This window comes from Leucoraja erinacea, unplaced genomic scaffold (assembly GCF_028641065.1).
Source record: "Leucoraja erinacea ecotype New England unplaced genomic scaffold, Leri_hhj_1 Leri_826S, whole genome shotgun sequence".
Classification (NCBI taxonomy): domain Eukaryota; kingdom Metazoa; phylum Chordata; class Chondrichthyes; order Rajiformes; family Rajidae; genus Leucoraja; species Leucoraja erinaceus.
This window is the reverse complement of record NW_026576758.1, coordinates 17,501-42,919: the sequence shown is the minus strand read 5'-3', so window position 1 is coordinate 42,919 and position 25,419 is coordinate 17,501. Positions and strand designations below refer to the sequence as shown.

The following is a 25,419-nucleotide window of genomic DNA, read 5'->3' as shown; positions in this document are numbered from 1 at the left end:
TCACCAATGCTTCCACAATTTCTAGAGCAGCTTCCTTTAGTATCCTGGGATGCAGACCATCAGGCCCTGAGGGTTTATCAGCCTTCAGTCCCATCAGTCTACCCAACACCATTTCCTGCTAATGTGAATTTCCTTCAGTTCATATCACAAACTCCCTGCTGGACCCTCTGCAGTTTGCGTATTGGGCTAATAGATCTGTGGATAATGCAGTCTACCTGGGCCTGCACTTCATCCTACAGCATAAGGGACCTATGCGAGGATCCTGTTTGTTGATTTTAGCTCTGCATTCAACACCATTGTGCCAGAGCTCCAACACTCCAAACTTTCCGAGTTGACGGTGCCTGAACCCCTCTGTCAGTGGATCACCAACTTCCTGACAGACAGAAAGCAGCATGTGAGGCTGGGAAAGCACATCTCGGACCCGCAAACACTCAGCATAGGAACACCGCAAGGCTGCGTACTCTCTCCTCTCCTCTCTCTACACCAACGACTGCACCTCCACAGACACCTCTGTCAAGCTTCTCAAGTTTGCGGATGACACAACCCTGATTGGACTGATCCAGGATGGGGAGGAATCTGTCTACAGACAGGAAGTGTCACAGCTGGTGTCCTGGTGCCGTAGCAACAACCTAGAGTTCAATGCTCTTAAGACAGTGGAATTAATTGTAGACTTTAGGAGAGCTCCCCCTCCCCTCACCCCACTCACCATCAACAACACCGCTGTCATATCTGTGGAGTATTTTATGTTCTTGGGAACCATCATCTCCAAGGACCTTAAGTGGGGGGCTACCATCGACTCCACAGTCAAAAAGGCACAACAGAGGATGTACTTCTTCAAAGTAGAGAAGAGGTTGTGAAACGGTCTCCGGAGAGAGGAGGAGAACTTCTTCAGAGGATGTACTTCCTGCGGCAGCTGAGGAAGCTCAATCTGCCACAGGCAATGATGGTCCAATTCACCACGGCCATCGTAGAGTCTGTTCTCACCTGCACCATCATGGACTGAGGTGAGAAAAGCGTTTTCACCCAGAGAGTTGCAAATGTATGGAATTCCCTGCCACAGAGGGTAGTGGAGGCCGTCACTGGATGGATTTAAGAGAGAGTTAGATAGAGCTCCAGGGGCTAGTGGAGTCAAGGGATAGAAGGGCCAAGATGGCCTGTTTCCGTGCTGTAATTGTAATACATAACATGGTAATATGATATGGGGAGAAGGCATGATCACAATGATTGTCGGTGCTGGCTCGAAGAGCCGAATGGCCTCCTCCTGCACCTATTTTCTATGTTTCTACGTCTCAAATTGTAGATTAAAATTTAGCATGTTATAGTCACTACCTCCTAATGGCTCCTTTACCTGGGGTTCCCTTATCAAATCCGGTTCATTACACAACTCTAAATCCAGAATCACCTTCTCTCTGGTAGGCTCGAGTACAGCTGTGTAATGTATTCTGTCTGAGGCAAGGCTTTGTTGTGACCAGCACAAAAGACACGTCCACACCGAGTTAGAGTTCAAGAGCAAGGGCCCGTTTATTCTGCAATCACTGCCTTTTATCTTGAAGGTCACGACCTCAGTCACGAGACTCATGCACAAGTTTCTGTTACCTATATCACATTACAAAGACATCACATCTCCCTCTTTACTTTAAAGACTTTACAGGCACTAGTATTTACATTATATACATATTACATTTATTACATAACGTACCAAGACGTCACATCTTCCTCTTTACTTTGATATCTCCTTCTTCATTCTACAGATCATACATCTCCCCTTTTTCACTTTGTTTATCAACTCCCTTGATATCCTTTTTAAACTTAAACTCTAGCAAAGGGCCTCTCTCAATTGCCTTCTGCTGCGACTGGGAGACTGTCTCCTACCTCTCATAGAAACATAGAAAATAGGTACAGGAGTAGGCCATTCGGCCCTTCAAGCCTGCACCGCCATTCAATATGATCATGGCTGATCATCCCTCAGTATCCTGTACCTGCCTTGTCTCCATATCCCCTGATCCCTTTAGCCACAAGGACCACATCTAACCCTCTTAAATATAGTCAATGAACTGGCCTCAACTACCTTCTGCGGGAGAGAATTCCAGAGATTCACCACTCTTTGTGTGTAAAATGTTTTCTTCATCTAGGTCCTAAAAGATTTCCCCCTTATCCTTAAACTGTGACCCCTTGTTCTGGACTTTCCCAACATCGGGAACAATCTTCCTGCATCTAGCCTGTCCAACCCCTTAAGAATTTTGTAAGTTTCTATAAGATCCCCCCTCAATCTTCTAAATTCTAGCGAGTACAAACCGAGTCTATCCAGTCTTTCTTCATATGAAAATCCTGACATCCCAGGAATCAGTCTGGTGAACCTTCTCTGTACTCCCTCTATGGCACGAATGTCTTTCCTCAGATTAGGAGACCATAACTGTATGCAATACTCCAAGTGTGGTCTCACCAAGACCCTGTACAACTGCAGTAGAACCTCCCTGCGCCTATACTCAAATCCTTTTGCTATGAATGCTAACATACCATTCGCCTTCTTCACTGCCTGCTGCACCTGCATGCCTACTTTTAATGACTGGTGTACCATGACACCAAGGTCTCGTTGCATGTCCCCCTTTCCTAATCGGCCACCATTCAGATAATAATCTACTTTCCTGTTTTTGCCACCAAAGTGGATAACCTCACATTTACAGGCCATCTCGGCCCTACAAGTCCATGCCGAACAACTTTTTTCCCCTAGTCCCACCTGCCTGCACTCATACCATAACCCTCCATTCCCTTCTCATCCATATACCTATCCAATTTATTTTTAAATGATACCAACGAACCTGCCTCCACCACTTCCGCTGGAAGCTCATTCCACACAGCTACCACTCTCTGAGTAAAGAAGTTCCCCCTCATGTTACCCCTAAACTTCTGTCCCTTAATTCTGAAGTCATGTCCTCTTGTTTGAATCTTCCCTATTCTCAAAGTGAAAAGCTGGTCCACATCAACTCTGTCTATCCCTCTCATCATTTTAAAGACCTCTATCAAGTCCCCCCCCTTAACCTTCTGCGCTCCAGAGAATAAAGCCCTAAGTTGTTCAACCTTTCTCTGTAACTTAGTTGCTGAAACCCAGGCAACATTCTAGAAAATCTCCTCTGTACTCTCTCTATTTTGTTGACATCCTTCCGATAATTGGGCGACCAAAATTGTACGCCATACTCCAGATTTGGTCTCACCAATGCCTTGTACAATTTTAACATTACATCCCAACTTCTATACTCAATGCTCTGATTTATAAAGGCTAGCATACCAAAAGCTTTCTTTACCACCCTATCTATATGAGATTTCACTTTCAAGGAACTATGCACAGTTATTCCTAGATCCCTCTGTTCAACTACATTCCTCAATACGCTACCATTTACCATGTACGTCCTATTTTGATTTGTCCTGCCAAGGTGTAGCACCTCACACTTATCAGCATTAAACTCCCCTGTGTGTTTATAACATTATTTACCTCCGTTTTACCCCCAGATTTACCGGGTTTATTCCCCGGACGTGTAGTTTATTTGGTGATTTATTGATTATTTACAGAGAGGGTGATGTTTATAACGTGTTTTATCTCAGGACGCTGCTCCAGACGGTGAGTTTATATTATTGACCCGTTTTATTCCCCCAGATGTGTAGATCTTATATAAACATACAAAATTCTTAAGGGGTTGGACAGGCTAGATGCAGGAAGATTGTTCCTGATGTTAGGGAAGGCCAGGACAAGGGGTCACAGCTTAAGGATAAGGGGGAAATCCTTTAAAACCGAGATGAGAAGAACTTTTTTCACACAGAGAGTGGTGAATCTCTGGAACTCTCTGCCACAGAGGGTAGTTGAGGCCAGTTCATTGGCTATATTTAAGAGGGAGTTAGATGTGGCCCTTGTGGCTAAGGGGATCAGGGGGTATGGAGAGAAGGCAGGTATGGGATACTGAGTTGGATGATCAGCCATGATCATATTGAATGGCGGTGCAGGCTCGAAGGGCCGAATGGCCTACTCCTGCACCTAATTTCTATGTTTGACCTCAGGTCTCCCCCACATTTACCGGGTTTATTCCGCTGCTGATTTATTTATTTATAACGTTATTGACCTCAGTGAATAAGAGGGGGAGGCTGATTTATAAGGAGTTTGACCCCAGTTTTCCCCACACACACACATACACGTGTAGTTTATGTGGTGATTTACCTCAGTTCTCCCCCATATTGACCCAATCCCGCTGCGCTGCTGATTTATAACATTATTTACCTCAGGTCCGTCGGCAGCGACGCCACCAACTGCCGCTTCTCCGCCGCCATCTTCATGCGGTCGATGGGGAGACTCGGCCCGGGGCGGAACCGGGAACAGCGCGCGGCCATCTTGGTGAGGGCAGGTGAGGTCGGCGCCGCTCATTGGTCGGCAGCCGGCGGCCATCTTGTTAGGGTCTCGTCGCTCATAACGCCATCTTGAGAAGGTCCCAATGGCTCCACTCACTTGTGTTCCATTCTCCCCTCTATGTCTTGTCCACACAACCTGTCCAAGAATCTTAGATTCCAACATCGTCTGTAGTGGCCATCAGGGCTCGAAATTAGCGGTTGCCCGGGTGCCACTGACCACTCAAAGCGTCGCCGGGCAACCTAAACACTGAGTCATTTTGCCCGGCTTGGCAACCAGATACTGGTTTGTACCGAATGGACACAAAACATTGTAGTAATTCCGCGGGTCGGGCAGCATCTGTGGAGAAAAGGAACGCGACGTTTTGTGTCGGCGGTGACGGCTGTATTGTGTGGGAGATACTAGTGGGGGGTTAGGAAGGGTCGGAGCTAATGACGGGCCCCGAACAGCAGCGGCCGCGACAGAGGCTCCACCTCCTCCTCCTCCTCCCTGATAGCGGCCGCTGCGAGCAAACCCGCCAACGGCGCTTGCAAAACAAACCCTCCCGCACGCCGAGGCCGGGGGGGAGGTCTCCGTGTGCGGGAGGGTTTGTTTTGCAAGCGCCGTTGGTGGGTTTGCAAACAGCGGCCGCTATCAGGGACGAGGAGATGGAGCCACTGTCGCTGTTCGGGGCCCGTGATTCGCACCGACCCTTCTGAAGCAGCTGCACAAATATGTTACATATGCTACATATTCATTGTAGCAGTCCCAACCTCCTGCACTACTTTGTATCAGGCACACTCACCACACACACACACACTGTGATTAGGTATGTAAGCACTTTAGTATTACTACGCCACACAGACAAAGGAGCTGAATAAAGGAGTACAATAAGGCAACTGAAACAACCTGAATTGTGTCGTTTATTATCAGGATATCAAACACGAAGACACAACATGGTGGCAGCGGTGACTTTCGAGTAAAAAACCGCGCTATTGTGAATCGCTATTGGGAATTAGGAACAGCGGCTGCAGAGAAATTGATTTTTTTTTGTGCACCAGCCTAACAACACAAGATGGCGGCCTCCACAGCGGCTGTTGCCGCAGCAATGAACCTCCACCCTACGATGAACTGGGACGCCGATGATGTGGGGGAGGCGTTCAAGAAATTCAAACAAAAGAGCCAGCTGGCATTCAAAAGCTTCCTGAAAGGAACTGCAGATGAAGAGAAGGTCAGTTATATTTTACTATGGCTCGGGGAGAAGGGTCTAGACATTTTTAACAGTTGGAGCTTAACAGAGCCCGACTGCAATAATCCGGGAATAGTCCTTGAAAGGTTTGCGAACCATATGGAGCCCAAATCAAACCACAGAATCCATCGGTATGAGTTCCAAGGGCTAAGACAAGACCCACAAGAAACAACCGACACTTTCCTGTCGAGACTAAGGAACGTGGCCAAGAAATGCAGATTTGGTGATGAAGAGGACAGAATTGTCGACCAGCTAATATGGGGGTGCGCCCACCAAGAGGTCCAAAAGTCCCTAATAGGGAAAGACACCCTCAACCTAAAAGACGCCGTAGATGCTGCCAGAGCTTTCGAAGCCACAAGGAAACAAATGTCCTCCCTCTCCCTTCAAGTTGGCTCATCTCAGAGCAGCACCAGAGTGAATATAGACGCTCTCTCAAAACGTGACCCTGGCTCCACCTTAAAGGCTCCAAAGCAGACATTTTCTAGGCATGCAAACAAACAAGCAAGCAAAAGAAGCTGCTGGAACTGCGGTACAGAGCATGCATTTGATGATCGCAGGGAGTGCCCAGCATACGGGACTACCTGCAACTCCTGTGGGAGGCCTAACCACTGGAAGAAAATGTGTAGGTCAACAAAATCATACAGCACCAAGCCAAAGCAGCAATGGTCAAAGAACGATAGAAATACGAGAAGGAAACAAATACACGCACACGTCCAACAGGAAGAGGAGATAACCTCAGATACCTCTGAGGAAGAATTCCTTTCCGTTGGGACCATTGACGTCCACGAAATGGGAAACAACAAACCACATAGCAACAGAGATGAAGCATATACTATAATACAACTACAGAAAAAAGTGGGAAAGAAAAGAACAACGATTAATCTAAGGCTCAAAATTGATACTGGAGCCCAGAGCAATATCTTACCAGTCAATCTTTACGGAAAGATATTCCCTGAACACATGACAAAAGATGGCAGCGTCAGGAAAGGAATCCTTGGAAGTAGCGATGTAGTCCTAGCTGCATACGGAGGTTCCATAATCCCACAGCTAGGCAAAACAATCATAGCAGGAACATACAAAGGGAAAGAAGTGAAATGCCCCTTCTACATCACTAAATCGAAAGGACCTGCTATTCTCGGCCTGAACACGTGCCAAAGACTGAAGATTGTGTCAATCAACCATGAAATCAAGACAAACTCCTGCAGAATTGACAGAAACATACCCATCAAAAACCGGCCGCCCATCAGGAACAAAGAAGAATTGATTGACATGTACCCAGAGTGTTTTGACGATACCGTTGGTTGTTTTGAGGAATACGAATACCATATCACAGTAGACCCCAGTGTGAAACCAGTGATCCACCCACCCCGCCGTGTTCCCCTTGAACTGAAAGAGAGGCTAAGGGAACAACTAAACGAAATGGAAAAAAAGGGCATCATCACAGCAATAACTAAACCAACTGATTGGGTAAATTCAATTGTTGTCAAAGAAAAGCCAAACGGAAAACTAAGGATATGCCTTGATCCCAGGGATCTGAACAATGCATTGAAGCGCGACCATTATCCAACTCCAACCCTTGAAGAGATCACACCAGCACTGGCCGGTTCCTAGGTGTTCAGCAAGCTGGATGCTAGCAATGGATATTGGAACATCAAAATAGACCGAGAGTCATCAATGCTCACCACTTTCAACACGCCATTTGGCAGATTCAGATTCAACAGGCTCCCATTCGGGCTGAAGGTGAGTCAAGATGTCTTCCAGCGGAAAATAGATGAAACATACAAAGGCTGTAAAGGGGCAATCGGGATAGCAGATGATATCCAAGTATACGGCAGAGATGAAAACACGCATGATTACAACCTCCATGAGGCTATGGAAAAAACTCGAAGAGCCGGCATAAAGCTCAATGCAGACAAATGCATAATCAAAGAAAGGGAGTGCAAATTCTTTGGACTGATTTACTCTGCAGAAGGAGTGAAACCGGACCCTACAAAAGTGGATGCTATCAACCACATGGAGGAACCCAAAGACAAGAAACAGCTAAGAAGTTTCCTAGGGCTCATACAATACATGGGAGTCTTCATACCTAAGCTTGCTAATCACACAGCAAATCTCCGTGAATTGATGAAAGACGACGCTGAATTTGATTGGTGTGCTTCACATAGCCAAGATTTTGGGAAAATAAAACAACTCATCAGCAAAGAAACGATCCTGCAGTACTATGACAGGCAGAAACCTGTAACACTCCAAGTTGATGCCTCCATGAGAGGAGTTGGAGCAGTACTGATACAAAATGGCCGACCTATTGCGTATGCATCCAAAGCACTCACTCCTACAGAATCAAGGTACGCAAACATAGAGAGAGAACTCTAAGCAGTAGTCTATGGCTGCGAGAAATTTCACACTTACCTATATGGAAGGTATTTCGACATTGAAACAGACCACCGCCCTCTAGAACAAATCGAAAAAAAAAACCTCACCAAAGCACCAGCCAGACTACAGAGACTATTACTGAGGCTACAGCACTACGACTACAACATCAGATACAAGCCAGGAAAAGACCTGCTGCTAGCTGACGCCCTATCCAGACTATCAACACATGACAAACAAGAGATGGAAGGGCTGAGCATAAAGATCCACCACATTGTGAGTGTGACAAGCGTGAAGCTGGAACAGATCAAAGAGGAAACAGCCAGAGATGAAGAACTCCAGCTCCTCACCCAAATGGTAATACAGGGGTGGCCAGAAAAGAGACAACAAGTTCAGCCTCTCCTCCGCGAATACTGGACCATCCGTGATGATATTTCGGTAGAGAATGGAGTCCTGATGGCCGGATCACGAATCATCATACCCAAGTCCATGAAAAAAGAAATCCTCGAAAAGATCCACCAGGGACACTTAGGAATGGAAAAGTGCAGACTCCGTGCTAAATCCGCTGTGTACTGGATAGGCATGTACAAGGACATAGAAAAGCTGGTATCTACATGCCACATATGCCAAAAATACAGGAATTCACAACAGAAGGAGGAAATGACACCCAGTGATATCCCAAGCCGGCCATGGCAAACCATCGGAGCAGACCTGTTCACAGAGAACCAGCAATGGTATTTGATTATGGCCTGCTACTACTCCAAATTCCCATTTGTGAGAAATGTAAAGGATTTGAAAGCTAAAACAATTGTGTCAATTGTTAGAGGGTTGTTTGCAGAGCAAGGAATACCTGAGCAGATCGTATGTGACAATGGAACCCAATTCACATCTCGGGAATTCAGAGAGCTAGCCACCGAATACGGGTTCAAAATCACAACATCTTCACCACATTACCCAAAGGGCCATGGGTTTATTGAAAGGCGAGTACAGACAGCCAAGAAAACACTAATAAAATGCCGAGAGGCAAAGGAGGATCCAAACCTGGCACTTTTATCCTTACGGGCAACTCCACTAAAGGCTGACATGAAGTCTCCTGCAGAAATGCTAAATGGCAGGAAATACAAAACCACCCAGCCAAGCAAAATCCAACCCCCTATCGACCAAGAAGAAACAAGGGCAAAATTGGCAGCTGCCCAGGAGGAGGGGCTGAAACAATACAACAAAAATGCACAGTACTTGCCTGAACTATTTCAAGGCCAAAACGTACATGCTCAGGATCCAACAACAAAGAAATGGACCCCAGCACAAATCACCAGCAGGGCTGGAACCCCAAAATCATATATCATAGAGACAGAACCGGGCAGGCAGTTGAGACGAAACAGAATTCACATCCGCCCGACACCTGAAATGTCAACACCTGCAACTTCAAAGACAACACCAGCAACTCCTAGGACACCACCCACAGCAGCAGCAACACCTACCATTGATGACAACACATTCTCACAAACTGCTACCAGTGAGTCATATAGTCAACCAGCACCAACCAATGGCCAGGAAACAACTCAACAAGTTACCAATACATCGAGTGCAACACTGCAGGCAACAACCAGATCTACTAGATCCAGGAGCAACATCTTACCCCCAGCGCGTTATCGCTAGCACTGGAAGGGACAAGTCACGCCAAGACATGACTCTTGACTGGCTACGCACTACCTGAAAGAAAACAAGCTGCCATTATATATTTTGTTGTGTAGTATATTAGAAAGCAGAATGCCATGAATGTGGGCAGAATAATCCCACGGTATCTGCTACAGGATTGCCACCCTCGCTCTGGCAATCCTCTAGTGTCACTAATTTTTGTTCCTTTCTTTTGAGAAGGGGGGATGTTACATATGCTACATATTCATTGTAGCAGTCCCAACCTCCTGCACTACTTTGTATCAGGCACACTCACCACACACACACACACTGTGATTAGGTATGTAAGCACTTTAGTATTACTACGCCACACAGACAAAGGAGCTGAATAAAGGAGTACAATAAGGCAACTGAAACAACCTGAATTGTGTCGTTTATTATCAGGATATCAAACACGAAGACACAACAGATACTATAGTTATAGGATCGTTGAGCTGCACCGCTCGGCTCCGCACCTTGCTGTTTGTTGGATGGCGGAGGAGGGAGGTGGTGGCGAGGAGATCCCAATGGCCAAGGCAGCGGGGCGATGTTGTCCGAGGAGCGCTGACCTTCCTTGCTCCATACCTCACCCCCTTCTCTCTCTCTCTCTCTCGTACGCCCCCTCCACCGCCCCCCTTATCCTGCGACTCCTCCTCTCCATCCCGCACTGATCCCATTCCCGCCTCTATTCAGTCCTCACTGACATCTCCTGGGCTCCCCTCCCCATCTACCCCCCCCCCCCCCCCGTCTATTCATCCTGCGCTGATCACCCTATCCACCTCGCATTAATTCTCCTGCCACTCTCCCCCCATCCATCCTACACTGGTTCCCCCTTTCCATCCATCCTGCACTTCTCCTCCATCCTGTACTGATCCCCCATCCATCCTGTACTAATCCACAAATTCATCCCGTACTGACCTACCTTCCATTTACCCTGCACCTTCCCCTCATTCATCCCGTAGTGATATCCCATTCATCCTGCACAGACCCTCCGATCCACAATGTACTGACCCCCCCCCCCCCCCCATTCATCCTGCGCTGATCTCTCCCCCCCCCCCCCCCCCCCACCCACATCCATTCTGTACTGATCCTCCCATTCAAGAAGAATGGGGGGGGAAACAGTCTGAAGCAGGGTCTTGACCCGAAACGTTGCCTATTTCCTTCGCTCCATAGATGCTGCCTCTCCCGCTGAGTTTCTGCAGCACTTTTGTCTACCCCATCCATCCCGTACTTTAAGTATGCAGATGATACCAAGATAGGGGGTGTTGTGGATAATGAAGAGGATTTCCAAAATCTAGAGTGATTTAGGCCATTTGGAAAAATGGGCTGAAAGATGGCAGATGGAGTTTAATGCTGATAAATGTGAGGTGCTACACATTGGCAGGACAAATCAAAATAGGACGTACATGGTAAATATAACATATAACATAACCATATAACTGGTAAATGGTAGGGAATTGAAGAATACAGTTGAACAGAGGGATCTGGGTATAACCGTGCATAGTTCCTTCAAGGTGGAATCTCATATAGATAGGGTGGTAAAGAAAGCTTTTGGTATGCTAGCCTTTATAAATCAGAGCATTGAGTATAGAAGCTGGGATGTAATGTTAAAATTGTACAAGGCATTGCTGAGACCAAATCTGGAGTATGGTGTACAATTTTGGTCGCCCAATTATAGGAAGGATGTCAACAAAATAGAGAGAGTACAGAGGAGATTTACTAGAATGTTACAGAGATAGGTTGAATAAGTTAGGTCTTTATTCTCTGGAGCGCAGAAGGTTAAGGGGGGACTTGATAGAGGTCTTAAAAATGATGAGAGGGATAGACAGAGTTGATATGGACAAGCTTTTCCCTTTGAGAATAGGGAAGATTCAAACAAGAGGACATGACTTCAGAATTAAGGGACAGAAGTTTAGGGGTAATATGAGGGGGAACTTCTTTACTCAGAGAGTGGTAGCGGTGTGGAATGAGCTTCCAGTGGAAGTGGTGGAGGCAGGTTCATTGGTATCATTTAAAAATAAATTGGATAGGCATATGGATGAGAAGGGAATAGAGGGTTATGGTATGAGTGCAGGCAGGTGGGACTAAGGGGAAAAAAAGTTGTTCGGCACGGACTTGTAGGGCCGAGATGGCCTGTTTCCGTGCTGTAATTGTTATATGGTTATATGGTACTGAACCCCCCCCACCCACCATTCAACACCACTGACATCCCCCGCGCTCTCCCCTCACAATTTTACTCCAACCAACACGTACAAATTCACCTGCCTCAATCCATTTATTCTGCACCGACTGCCTTCTAACCTCCTCCCCTCCCCCCGCCGCCATCTATTCACCCTGCACTTTCACACACACACCCCTCCCTGACCCTATTGTCTTCAGAGCGAACATTGACTATGTTTGATAATGGAATGGAATCAAATGTGCTTTAATTCCCAATGTTATTATTTGTTTCAATCCATAAAGATAGATTAATTAAATATTGAACATGTGAAACATTAAAACTGCAGTGTTCGATTGTCACTGCTGCCATTGACAGGTTATTACAGAATTCATTTTAACGGCAAATCAATGCTCTTAATATGGAGTATCAGTGCTGTAGTTATTTAATGAGCAACATTCACAACTATACGTATGCATATATGTTACCAGGGTCCAGGATTTATTGACACAGGTTGATCATATGCTGAATAATCCAACCACATTTTTGTTTCGAAGTGGAAAGAACTAATATAAATTGCATTAATTGCAATGTGTAAAAAGAGTTGAGATACTGTCTTATAATTTTGATGCATGTCATTGTGGGATATATCATGTCTTGATTGGTGAATATGTTTAGTTTGTGACTTTATTTGAAGCAGAAATAATATATCGGGGCGGCCCGGTCTGGGGGAGGTTCGGCGCCCATGTCGGGGCGGCAAGCCCGAGGCTGAAGACGGTACGGTACTCACGTGAGGGTGGCTGGGACGGTGTCCTGGCAGTGGTGGCCTGAGTCCACGGTTTGGCCGCGGGCCAGCGGCTGCCTCTGCAGGACTGGTGGGCGGCAGCTTCGACCACCCCGGGCCATGGTGTTTGAGCCGCGGGACTGATTATAACATCGCCCGGGGGGTATCACCTCAGCGCAGAGGGAGAAGAGGAGGGAAGAGACTGCAGACCTAAGACTTTTGCCTCCATCACAGTGAGGAGATGCTGGGTGGACTCACTGTGGTGGATGTTACTCATATATGTTTGAATGAGATTCCCTCTCATCCTAAACTCCAGAGTGTACAAGACCAGCTGCACCATTCTCTCAGCGTATGACAGTCCCGCCATCCCGAGAATTAAGCCTGTAATCCTACGCTGCACTCCCTCAATAGCAAGAATGTCCTTCCTCAAATTAGGGGACCAAAATTGCCCACAATTTTCCAGGTGTGGTCTCACTAGGGCTCTGTACAACTGCAGAAGGACCTCTTTGCTCCTATACTCAACTCCTCTTCTTGTAAATTAATTAATAATTAATAATTAACAATCTTAATTATATAGCACATTTTCAGTCAACTTGCATTGACCCCAAAGTGCTTCACATAATTACATTACAGTTACACACAGGCAAATGTGGGTGAAGTGTCTTGCCTCAAGGACACAACGACAGTATGCACTCCAAGCGGGATTCGAACCGGCTACCTTCCGGTCGCCAGCCGAACACTTAGCCCATTGTGCCATCTGTCTCCCCACTATATGCCAATCGCTTTCTTCACTGCCTGCTGTACCTGCACGCTTACTTTCATAGACTGATGAACAAGGACCCCCAGATCTCGTTGTACTTTTCCCAACAAGTCAAATAACTAAAATAATAAGCGAGAAGAAACAACTGGAGCTACAACCATTTGGATATACCGATCACAATTTACAGGATTTGGAATATGATATAGACCCGGACAATAATTTTTACTTCAATTCTAACGGCAAAAATATCTGCTGCTACTACACAGATGAACAGTATAATCAGAACATTAATGTAAAAGGCAAATTATCGATTATCCACTTTAATAGCAGGAGGCTCTATGTGAATTTCAATAGCATTAAAGAGTACTTACATAAATTTTCACAGCCATTCAGTGTTATCGCAATATCTGAAACATGGATTAACCAGGAAAAAGGAATTGATTTTGAGATGGACGGATACGATTTTAATTACATTAATAGAAAAAATAAGAGGGGAGGAGGGGTAGCACTATATGTGGATAACCATATAACCATATAACAATTACAGCACGGAAACAGGCCATCTTGACCTTTCTAGTCCGTGCCGAACACATAATCTCCCCTAGTCCCATATATCTGCGCTCAGACCATAACCCTCCATTCCCTTCCCATCCATACAACTCTGAATTAGAGAATGTAGTAGATAATATGACAACTGTGGTTGACAATCTGCATGAATGTATAACTACAGAAATATTTAATGGTGGAAATAAAAATGTAATCATTAGTTGTATATATAGGGCACCGGGGTCAAGTATTGAAATCTTCAGGGGTTGGATGGTGAGTATGTTTTCAATAACAAGTAGTAAATCAGTTTTTTATGTGGAGAATTCAATATTGACCTACTAAATCCTAATCATCACAACGTTACATTAGATTTTATTAATACAATGTACAGTATGAGTCTATTTCCCAAAATCACTAGACCGAGTAGAATTACTTCCCATTGTGCTACACTCATTGACAATATATTCAACAATGATGTTGAAAATAAAATAGTAAGTGGATTATTAATTAATGATATAAGTGACCACCTGCCAGTTTTTATAGTTTATGATAATATCCACAGGAACAACAAACTCAATGAGGATTTGAGTATAGGAGCAGGGAGGTTCTACTGCAGTTGTACAGGGTCTTGGTGAGACCACACCTGGAGTATTGCGTGCAGTTTTGGTCTCCAAATCTGAGGAAGGACATTATTGCCATAGAGGGAGTGCAGAGAAGGTTCACCAGACTGATTCCTGGGATGTCAGGACTGTCTTATGAAGAAAGACTGGATAGACGGTTTATACTCTCTAGAATTTAGGAGATTGAGAGGGGATATTATAGAAACTTACAAAATTCTTAAGGGGTTGGACAGGCTAGATGCAGGAAGATTGTTCCCGATGTTGGGGAAGTCCAGGACAAGGGGTCACAGCTTAAGGATAAGGGGGAAATCCTTTAAAACCGAGATGAGGAGAACTTTTTTCACACAGAGAGTGGTGAATCTCTGGAACTCTCTGCCACAGAGGGTAGTTGAGGCCAGTTCATTGGCTATATTTAAGAGGGAGTTAGATGTGGCCCTTGTGGCCAAGGGGATCAGAGGGTATGGAGAGAAGGCAGGTACGGGATACTGAGTTGGATGATCAGCCATGATCATATTAAATGGCGGTGCAGGCTCGAAGGGCCGAATGGCCTACTCCTGCACCTAATTTCTATGTTTCTAAACCAAACTAACAGAATATAGACGAGTGAGATCGGAGGAAGCTATCAATGCACTAAAAAAGGATTTATTAGCACAAAATTGGGACATAATATACCAAAAAAGAGACATTGATAGTGCTTATGAAACATTTATTGCTACGTTTAAGTCATTATATGATAAAAATTGTCCAATTAAAGAATATAATAGAAAATCAAAATATACTAAATGTCCATGGATTACAAAGGGATTACAAAATGCTTGCAAAAAAAAAATGCCCTATAGAGAGATTTTATAAGAAAGAGAACTAAAGATACAGAAAATAAATATAAAAAGTACAAAAATAAATTAACTTACATCATAAGAAAAAGCAAGAAAGATTATTATAAGATGAAATTAGATGATAATAAAAACAACATAAAAAGAATATGGAGCATACTTAATAGCATTATCAGAAATGGTCCGGGGAGAACAAATTACCCAAAGTATTTTATTGATAAGGATAAGGAAAATTACAATATGGAAGATGTAACTAATAGCTTTAATAATTTTTTTGTAAATATTGGACCAGACCTGGCTAAACAAATCCCTGATCCAGGGACATCTGGAGAAACTCCTGAGAACTTAGTGGAGAGAAATCCCTGCTCTATGTTTCTTATGGCAGTAGAAGAAAAACAACTGCTGGATATTGTCAAAACATGTAAAAATAAAAAGTCTACCGATTTCAACGACATTGACATGTCGCTAGTTAAGATGGTCATTGAGGGGATCTCCAAACCTTTAACATTCATCTGTAATTTATCTTTCCAAACCGGTACTTTTCCAATTCAAATGAAAATAGCAAAAATAATACCAATATACAAAACTGGGAACAAGCATCATTTTACAAACTATAGACATGTTTCCTTACTCCCACAATTTTCCAAAATACTACAAAAAATGTTCAATAGATTAGATAAATTTGTAGAAAAGAATAAATTAATCACTGAAAGTCAATATGGATTGTGTATCATTTATCATGTACATAAACGATATTTGTAATGTGTCCAATGCCTTGAGGCTGGTTTTGTTTGCAGATGATACAAATATTTTTTGTTCTGGGGAGAATTTAAAACAGCTATTGGATAAAATAATAAAATATGGTTTGATAGGAATAAAATTTCATTAAATTTGAGTAAAACTAAATTAATGTTATTTGGTAATTGCAGAATAAATAAACTAGTAAGTATAAAGATAAATGGGGTGGAAGTTGAACGAGTGCATGAAAATAAATTTCTTGGGGTTATAATTGACGATAAAATAAGCTGGAAATCACATGTAAAATTAAAATTGTCAAAAAGTATCTCTGTATTATACAAAGCCAAGCAGGCTCTGGATTACAAATCACTCCGCATTCTTTATTGTTCATTAATCTTACCCTGCTTAAACGATTGTGCAGAAGTCTGGGGCAATAACTATAAAAATTCGATACACTCATTAACCATGATGCAAAAACGAGCAATTCGTATTATACATAATGCCAAGTATCTGGGTCATGCGAATCCATTATTTTTAGAGTCAAAATTATTAAAATTAGAAGATTTGGTTACATTCAAAACAGCTCAGATAATGTCTAGGGCCAAAAATAAAAATTTACCTGGAAACATTCAAAAATTATTTAACGAACGTGTGGGGGGTTACAATTTAAGAGGAATATTTAATTTTAAGAAACAAAGAGTCCGTACGACTAGAAAAACCTTTTGTATTTCGGTTTGTGGAGTAGGAGTGTGGAACAAATTGAACGAGGAATTAAAGCAATGTACAAACATGAATCATTTTAAAATGAAGTGGATAACCTCACATTTATCCACATTAAACAGCATCTGCAATGCATCTGCTCACTCCCCCAACCTGTCCAAGTCACCCTGCATTCTCATAGCATCCTCCTCACTGCCACCTAGCTTTGTGTCATCTGCAAATTTGCTAATGTTACTTTGAATCCCTCCATTCAAATCATTGATGTATATTGTAAATAGCTGTGGTCCCAGCACAGAGCCTTGCGGTACCCCACTAATCACTGCCTGCCATTCTGAAAGGGACCCGTTTATCCCTGCTCTTTGTTTCCTGTCTGCCAACCACTTCTCTATCCATGTCAGCACTCTACCCCCAATACCATGTGCTCTAAATTTCCTATGTGGGACCTTAACAACTGTTTTCTGAAAGTCCAGGTACACGAGATTCACTGGCTCTCCCTTGTCCATTTTCCTAGTTACATCCTCAGAAAATTCCAGAAGATTAGTCAAGCATAATTTCCCCATCGTAAATCCATGCTGACTCGGACGATCCTGTTACTGCTATCCAAATGTGCCACCATTTCATCTTTTATAAATGACTCCAGCATCTTCCCCCACCACCAATGTCAGGAATATTGTTTGTGTCCTCCTTCGTGAAGCTTTTACTATCATCCTTTATATTCTTGGCTAACTCACCTTCGTACCTCATCTTTTCTCCTCGCATTACCTTTTAGTTATGCACCTTCTGGTGGGTCCGCAGGTTGCCGGACTGGGTGAAGCTCTTGCCGCACTGGGCACAGGTGTAGGGCCGCTCCCCGGAGTGGATGCGCTGGTGAACCAGCAGGTGACTGGTCCGGGTGAAGCCCTTGCCACAGTCGCTGCAGTTGTAGGGCCGCTCCCCGGAGTGGGTGCGCTGGTGCAACCAGCAGGCTGCTGGAATGGGTGAAGCCCTTGCCACAGTCACTGCAGGTGTAGGGCCGCTCCCCGGAATGGGTGCGCTGGTGGGTCAGTAGGTTGCTGGACTGGTTGAAGCGCTTGCCGCACTGGGCACAGATGAAGGGGCGCTCACCAGTGTGGATGCGCCGGTGCTCTAGTAGGCTGCTGGACTTGTTGAAGCCTTTGCCGCACTGGGCACAGATGTAGGGGAACTCGCCAGTGTGGGTGCGCTGGTGATCCAGCAGACTGCTGGGGCGGGTGAAGCTCTTGCCGCACTGGGCACAGATGAAGGGGCGCTCGCCAGTGTGGATGCGCCGGTGCTCTAGTAGGTTGCTGGACTTGTTGAAGCCTTTGCCGCACTGGGCACAGATGTAGGGGCGTTCGCCAGTGTGGATGCGCTGGTGATCCAGCAGGCTGCTGGGGCGGGTGAAGCTATTGCCACAGTCACTGCAGGTGTAGGGCCGGTCCCCAGTGTGGGTGCGCATGTGCACCCGCTGGTGCTGCTGTAGCTTAGACAAGTCGGCAAAGCCCTTGCCGCAGGTGGAGCAGCCGTAGGGCTTCTCATTTGTGTGCACCCGCCAGTGGACCTGCAGGTTCTGCGCCGTCTTGAAGCTCTTGCCACAGTCGGAGCAGGTTAAGGAGTGTTCTTCCGTGTGAAACCGCCGGTGGGCCTCCAGGTCCTGCGCTGTCTTGAAACTCCTGCCGCAGTTGGAGCAGGGGAAGGGCCTCTCGACGGAGTGCACGCGCTTGTGCTGCTGTAGGTTGCCGTAGCTGGCAAAGCTCTTGCCGCACACTGAGCAGTCGAAGGGGCGTTCTCCCGTGTGCACCCGCCGGTGGGTCTCCAGATGGCTTGGGCATTGGCATGCCTGACCACACACGTCGCATTCATAACGCTTCACCTTTGTGTTCCCTGTCATGTGGTCCTCCATCGAAGCTCAGCCCGCACATCGAGCAGGAGGGCAGGCTCACTAGCACCCTGGCCGCCCTCAATGGCCGCTCACGTCCCAGTCTCTCCGTCCACAACAACGGTTCCTAAACCCTGCAGGAGGGGAACACAGAGGGTCAACAAACTAGCAAACGGGACATTACTAGAACATAGATATATTTACACATAGATATATATATACACATATATATGTACAAAGAGCACATTCAGTCTGAAGAAGGGTTTCAGCCCGAAACGTTGCCTTTATCTTCTCTCACCTTTTACCCCTCAAACCACCATTTGTGCCAATAAACACCATTTTGCATGTACATTCATTTCCCCTTACACAGCACCTGCTTCAACACATTTGTTTGTCTGCAGACAGTAATTTGGTTTCATTTGCACTTTAAACGACACACTCCTATTATCACATCAAAACAAGCTTCCCCAAAATAACTCAATCTCAAAATCAGTAAACATAATACATTTTCTTTTTCTCTGCGATTTTGACATTTCCATTCTCATTTAACACTTTAATCAGGATGAGTCTCTTTTTGAACTCGGCTCAAAAGATTTATAACAAACAACACATTTTATCGGTATGGCAGTTGTTCTGCTGCTGACCAGAAGGCCCGCAGCACGCGGAGCAAAACCACCAGATTCAAAAACACCTTCTTCACTCAGGCCATCAGACTACTCAACACACTTAAGAAAATTCCATGAACAGTACCCAAACAAAGACAAACAAACTGTGAAAATAACTTTGGCTCAATGTCTCCAGTACGAAATTTGCACTTTTTCTATATTGCACCTTTCATTGTTGCACCCTTTTTTAAAATACCTCAAAGTTTTTGCTACATTTTGGCATACTGTGCATATTTTAATATTTTAAATAATGTATGTCTATTGTCTATTTTTATTGGTATGTTGTCTGTCTGTGTTTTTAATATTACTTGCACATTTGGAGTATGGGGAAACGTAATTTCGATCCTGTAACTACTGTTGCATAATTGAATTGACAATAAAGTTTACTTTTGACTTTTGATCATTCAGATTCAGATTCAGATTCAGATTCAATTTTAATTGTCATTGTCAGTGTACAGTACAGAGACAATGAAATGCATTTAGCATCTCCCTTGAAGAGCGACATAGCAAACGATTTGAATAAGAAATAAATAATAAGTGTCCGGGGGGGGGGGGGTGATTGGCAGTCACCGAGGTACGTTGTTTAGTAGAGTGACAGCTGCCGGAAAGAAGCTGTTCATTCGAGTATAGCTCCGTCCCCCATTCATTGCAGTCTCTTAAAGGGACACACCATAACCTGTCTGTTCATTTGCATTTTAAAGGACAAACTCAAAAGGGACACGCACACATTTGCTCATTGCTTCAAATTTCTCACATTCCACATACAAAAAACTTTTTTTTACAGGCAGCACATATACAAAAAACATTGTTTTACGAGCAGTACATAATATTTCATCTTCAAAGACATCTCTTTGTAATTTACTTTCCCTTTTTCTGACAAGACTTCTGTTTACCAGAATCCTGGTTACAAAGCCTGCGGACGTCCAAAGGCAGAGAGTGAGATCCCACCATTCGCAGTTGAGGGGGAACGGCCGGGAGACGGGAAGCAGTGACTCCGGATTAATTCTGACACCTTTCGGCAGCAAGAAGACAGAGGGATGACGAAGAGACGGCCCATGGTGGGGGGAGTCTCCTTAATTTGGAGAATTCAATGTTCATGTCATTGGGCTGTAAGCTATGAGGTGCTGTTCCTCCAGTTTGCGTGTCATCTCACTCTAACAATGGAGGAGGTCCAGGACAGAAAGATCAGTGTGGGAGTGGGAAGTCCCGGTTGGCAACCGGGAGATCCAGCAGGCCTTGGCGGACTGAGCACAAGTGTAGGGTGAAATGCACTCCTAGTTGATAAGGCTGATTTATGTTAAAAATATAAGAAAATATTAAATGGATTCCTGGGCCAGCTTACAACTTATATTTTAGTCTCAAAGCAGGCTTTTCTCCAGTAGATTGATACAGAATAGCAAGTCTAGGCTTGCCTCAGGTTGCTGTGTATTGAGATAGAAACATAGAAATTAGGTGCAGGAGTACGCCATTCGGCCGTTCGAGATAATGACCAATGACTGAAACGCGATAGCATTTGATGAGAGAGGAAGGCCAGATTAATATTGAGACAATGTCTGATGCTTTTGAGGTCTGCAGTGACTGATGACTTTGATATGCTAGTACCTTGTACCAAATGTACTCAATTGTACTCAAGCGTAGGCTTGGTGATCGTTTCGACGAACACCTCCGCTCGGTCTGCATTAACCAACCTGATCTCCCTGTGGCTCAGGACTTCAACTTCCCCCTACCATTCCGAATCCGACCTTTCTGTCCTGGGCCTTCTCCATGGCCATAGTGAGCACCACCGGAAATTGGAGAAGCAGCACCTCATATTCTGCTTGGGCAGTCTGCACCCCAGTGGCCTGAACATTGACTTCTCCCATTTCCGGTAGCCCTTGCTGTGTCCTCCCATTCTCAGCTCTCCCTCAGCCCTCTGGGTCCTCCACTTCCTTTCTTCTTCCTGCCCCCCCACCCTGCATCAGTCTGAAGAAGGGTTTCGGCCTGAAATCTTGCCTATTTCCTTCGCTCCATAGATGCTGCCGCACCCGCTAAGTTTCTCCAGCATTTTTGACTACCTTCAATTTTCCACATCTGCAGTTCCTTCTTGAATATATTTGGGATGGCAGGACTTTCATATGAAGAAAGACTGGATAGACTCGGCTTGTACTCGCTATAATTTAGAAGATTGGGGGGGATCTTATAGAAACTTACAAAATTCTTAAGGGATTGGACAGGCTAGATGCAGGAAGATTGTTCACGATGTTGGGGAAGTCCGGAATAAGAGGTCACAGTTTAAGGATAAGGGGGAAGTATTTTAGGACCGAGATGAGGAAAACATGAAAACTGAATAAGGGGGTGGGGTGTCAAATGGGATAGTCAAGGATGGAGTTAAAGGGAAAGAGAGTAAAGTGATGGTTAATGACCCCAGAATTAACGGGAAAGGAAGCTTACAAAGGGATAGGAGAGTGTGGCCAAGAGTAATAGGGATCGATGTGAAAGGTGTGATGCGTAAGGAATTAAAAGTATTGTATATGAATGCGCAAAGTATAAGAAGTAAAGTAGACGAGCTTGAGGCTCAGTTAGAGGTTGGTAGATATGACATTGTGGGGATTACTGAGACGTGGCTGCAGGAGGATCGGGCCTGGGAACATTATATTCAGGGTTATACATCCTATAGAAAGGACGGGCAGAGGAGGGTTGGTAGCTCTGCTGGTGAAGGATGGAATTCAGTCCCTTGCGAGGGAAGGCATAGGGATTGACGAGATAGTCATGTGGATTGAGTTGAGGAATTGTAAAGGCAAGAAGTCACTAATTGGTGTTAACGACAGACCCCCAAATAGTAGCCCGGATGTAGGGTGTAAGTTGCAGCAGGAGTTAAAACTGGCATGTAACAAAGGTAATGCCACTGTGGTGATGGGGGATTTCAATATGCAGGTAGACTGGGAAAATCAGGTTGGTTCAGGACCCCAAGAAAGAGAGTTTGTAGAATGCCTCCGAGATGGATTCTTAGAGCAGCTTGTAATGGAGCCGACCAGAGAAAAGGCAATTCTGGATTTAGTGTTGTCCAATGAACCAGATATGATAAGAGGTAAAGGAACTGCTTGGAGGTAGTGATCATAATATGATTAGTTTTAATCTGCAATTTGAGAAGTAGATGGTTAAATCGGAAGTGTCAGTGATGCAGTTGAACAAAGGGGACTATAAAGGCATGAGAGAGAAGCTAGTCAAGGCAGACTGGAAAGGGATCCTAGCAGGAATGACGGTGGAACAGCAATGGCAGGAATTTCTGGGCATAATCTGAAAGACGCAGGATCATTTCATTCCAAAAAGGAAGAAAGATTCTAAGGGGAGTAGGAGGCAACCGTGGCTGACAAGAGAAATTAGGGATAGAATAAAACTAAAAGAAAAGATGTATAACACAGCAAAGAGTAACCGGAAGGCAGAGGATTAGGAAACTTTCATAGGACAACAGAAGGAAACGGGCAATACGGGCTGAAAAGATGAAATACGAGGGGAAGCTGGCCAGGAATATAAAGAAGGACGGTAAAAGCTTCTATAGATATGTTAAGGGAAAAAGAGTAGCAAAGACAAATGTGGGTCCCTTGAAGACAGACACGGGTGAAATTATTATGGGCAACAAGGAAATAGCAGAAGAGTTGAACAGGTACTTTGGATCTGTCTTCATTAAGTAAGACACAAACAATCTCCCAGATGTACTGGAGAACAGAGGATCTAAGGGGGTAGAGGAACTGAAAGAAATTTTCATTCGGCGAGAAATATTATTGGGTAGGCTAATGGGACTGAAGGATAATAAATCCCCTGGGCCTGATTGTCTGCATCCCAGGATCCCATGTAGCCACAGCTCTCCATGCTGCACTGTCTCACCTGGAGCAGCAGGGGAGCTACGTGCGGATGCTCTTTGTGGACTACAGCTCTGCTTTTAATACCGTCCTTCCCCACAAACTGGTGGACAAACTGGGGGACTTGGGACTTCCACACTCCACCTGTACGTGGATAAATAGCTTCCTTCCCCACAAACTGGTGGACAAACTGGGGGACTTGGGACTTCCACACTCCACCTGTACGTGGATAAATAGCTTCCTGTCGGGTCGCAGCCAGAGAGTCAGAGTGGGCCATCATACATCCACGGCCCTCAGCCTCAGTACCGGCTCTCCACAGGGCTGCGTACTGAGCCCCCTGCTCTACACCATCTACACACATGACTGCACCCCCGCCCACCACAGCAACACCATTGTCAAATTTGCGGATGACACTACGGTGGTGGGACTCATCTCCGGGGGGGACGAGTACGCCTACCGGGATGAGGTGGAGCAGCTGACAGTGTGGTGTGAAGAAAATAACCTGCTCCTCAACACCTTAAAGACAAAGGAAGTAATAATAGACTTCAGGAAGAATAAAACGGACATGGTACCATTGACTATCAGAGGGGACTGTGTAGAGAGGGTGGCGGATTTCCGCTTCCTGGGAATCCATATTGAGGAGGACCTGACGTGGAGCGTGAACACCACTGCGCTGCTGAAAAAGGTCCAGCAGAGACTGCACTTCCTGAGGGTGCTCAGGAAGAATAACATCACTCAGAGACTGCTGCTGTCCTTTTATCGGTGCTCCATTGAGAGCATACTAACATACTGTGTATGCGTGTGGTACACCAGCTGCACAGCGGCTCAGAGGAAAGCGCTCCAGAGGGCCATTGACAACGCCCAGAGGATTGTCGGCTGCCCTCTCCTTACCTTGGAGGACTTACACAGTTCCCGCTGCACCAAAAAATCCCAGAATATCATAAAGGACATTTCCCACCCCGGACACTCCCTGTTTGAACTGTTGCCGTCAGGCAGACGGTACAGATCTACAAGGACAAGGACAAATAGACTAAACAAACAGTTTTTACCCCACTGCTATAAAAGCACTAAATGTAGCCGCCAAGGAACGCAGGGGCGATACAGACTAAGGGACTGTGGTAACTGTGAAATCGACAGAAGGATGGAGGGTTGGGTGTGTATGCGTGCTTTGTTCGTGATATTTATTTAGTTGTTTATCTTTTAATATTTTACCTTGTATGTATCGTTAGCTGTTAGAAATGTTTGAATGCTGCACTGACTGGCTGACATTTTAAATTTCGTTGTACATGGTTCATGTTACAATGACAATAAAGAAACTATTCTATTCTATTCTAGTCTATTCTCAGGGAGGTGGCTCTAGAAATAGTGGATGCATTGGTGATCATTTTCCAATGTGCAATAGATTCAGGATCAGTCCCTGTGGATTGGAGGATAGCTAATGTTATCCCACATTTCAAGAAAGGAGCGAGAGAGAATATGGGGAATTACAGACCAGTTAGCCTGACCGGTGGTGGGAAAGATGCTGGAGTCAATTATTAAAGAGGTAATAATGGGGCATTTGGATAGCAGTAAAAGGATTAGTCTGTCAACGTGGATTTATGAAAAGGAAATCATGCTTTACTAATCTTCTGGAATTTTTAGAAGATGTGACAAGTAAATTGGATGAAGGGGTGCCAGTGGATGTAGTGTATCTAAAATTTCAGAAAGCCTTTGATAAGGTCCCGCACGGTAACTAAAGTTAGAACACATGGTATTGGGGGTAGGGTGTTGACATGGATAGAAAATTGGTTGGCAGACTGGAAGCAAAGAGTAGGAGTGAACGGGTCCTTTTCAGAATGGCAGGCAGTGGCGAGTGGAGTGCCGCAAGGCTCGGTGTTGGGGCCGCAACTGTTTACCATATATATTAATGATTTGGAAGAGGGAATTAGGAGCAACACTAGCAAGTTTGCAGATGACACAAAGCTGGGTGAACTGTGAAGAGGATGTTAGGAAGTTGCAGGGTGACCTGGACAGGTTGAGTGAGTGGGCAGGTGCGTGGCAGATGCAGTATAATATAGATAAATGTGAGGTTATCCACTTTGGCGGCAAAAACAAGGGGGCAGATTATTATCTCAATGGAGTTAGGTTAGGTAAGGGGGAGGTACAGCGAGACCTGGGTGTCCTTGTACACCGGTCACTGAAAGTTGACTTACAGGTACAGCAGGCAGTGAAG

The 25,419-nt window shown here is 45.0% G+C and overlaps 1 protein-coding gene and 1 pseudogene across 1 annotated transcript in view; both read right to left on the bottom strand.

The window, feature by feature from the left end:
* The window catches only part of LOC129694851 (zinc finger protein 271-like), a 52,619-nt pseudogene that overhangs the window by 25,384 nt on the left and 1,816 nt on the right, over positions 1-25,419 (bottom strand).
* The window catches only part of LOC129694850 (zinc finger protein 239-like), a 17,332-nt gene continuing 10,708 nt past the window's right edge, over positions 18,796-25,419 (bottom strand). Inside the window, exon 4 of the mRNA XM_055631610.1 lies at positions 18,796-18,837. Coding sequence (XP_055487585.1) covers positions 18,796-18,837 — 42 coding nt within the window. The remainder of the gene's footprint in view (positions 18,838-25,419) is intronic.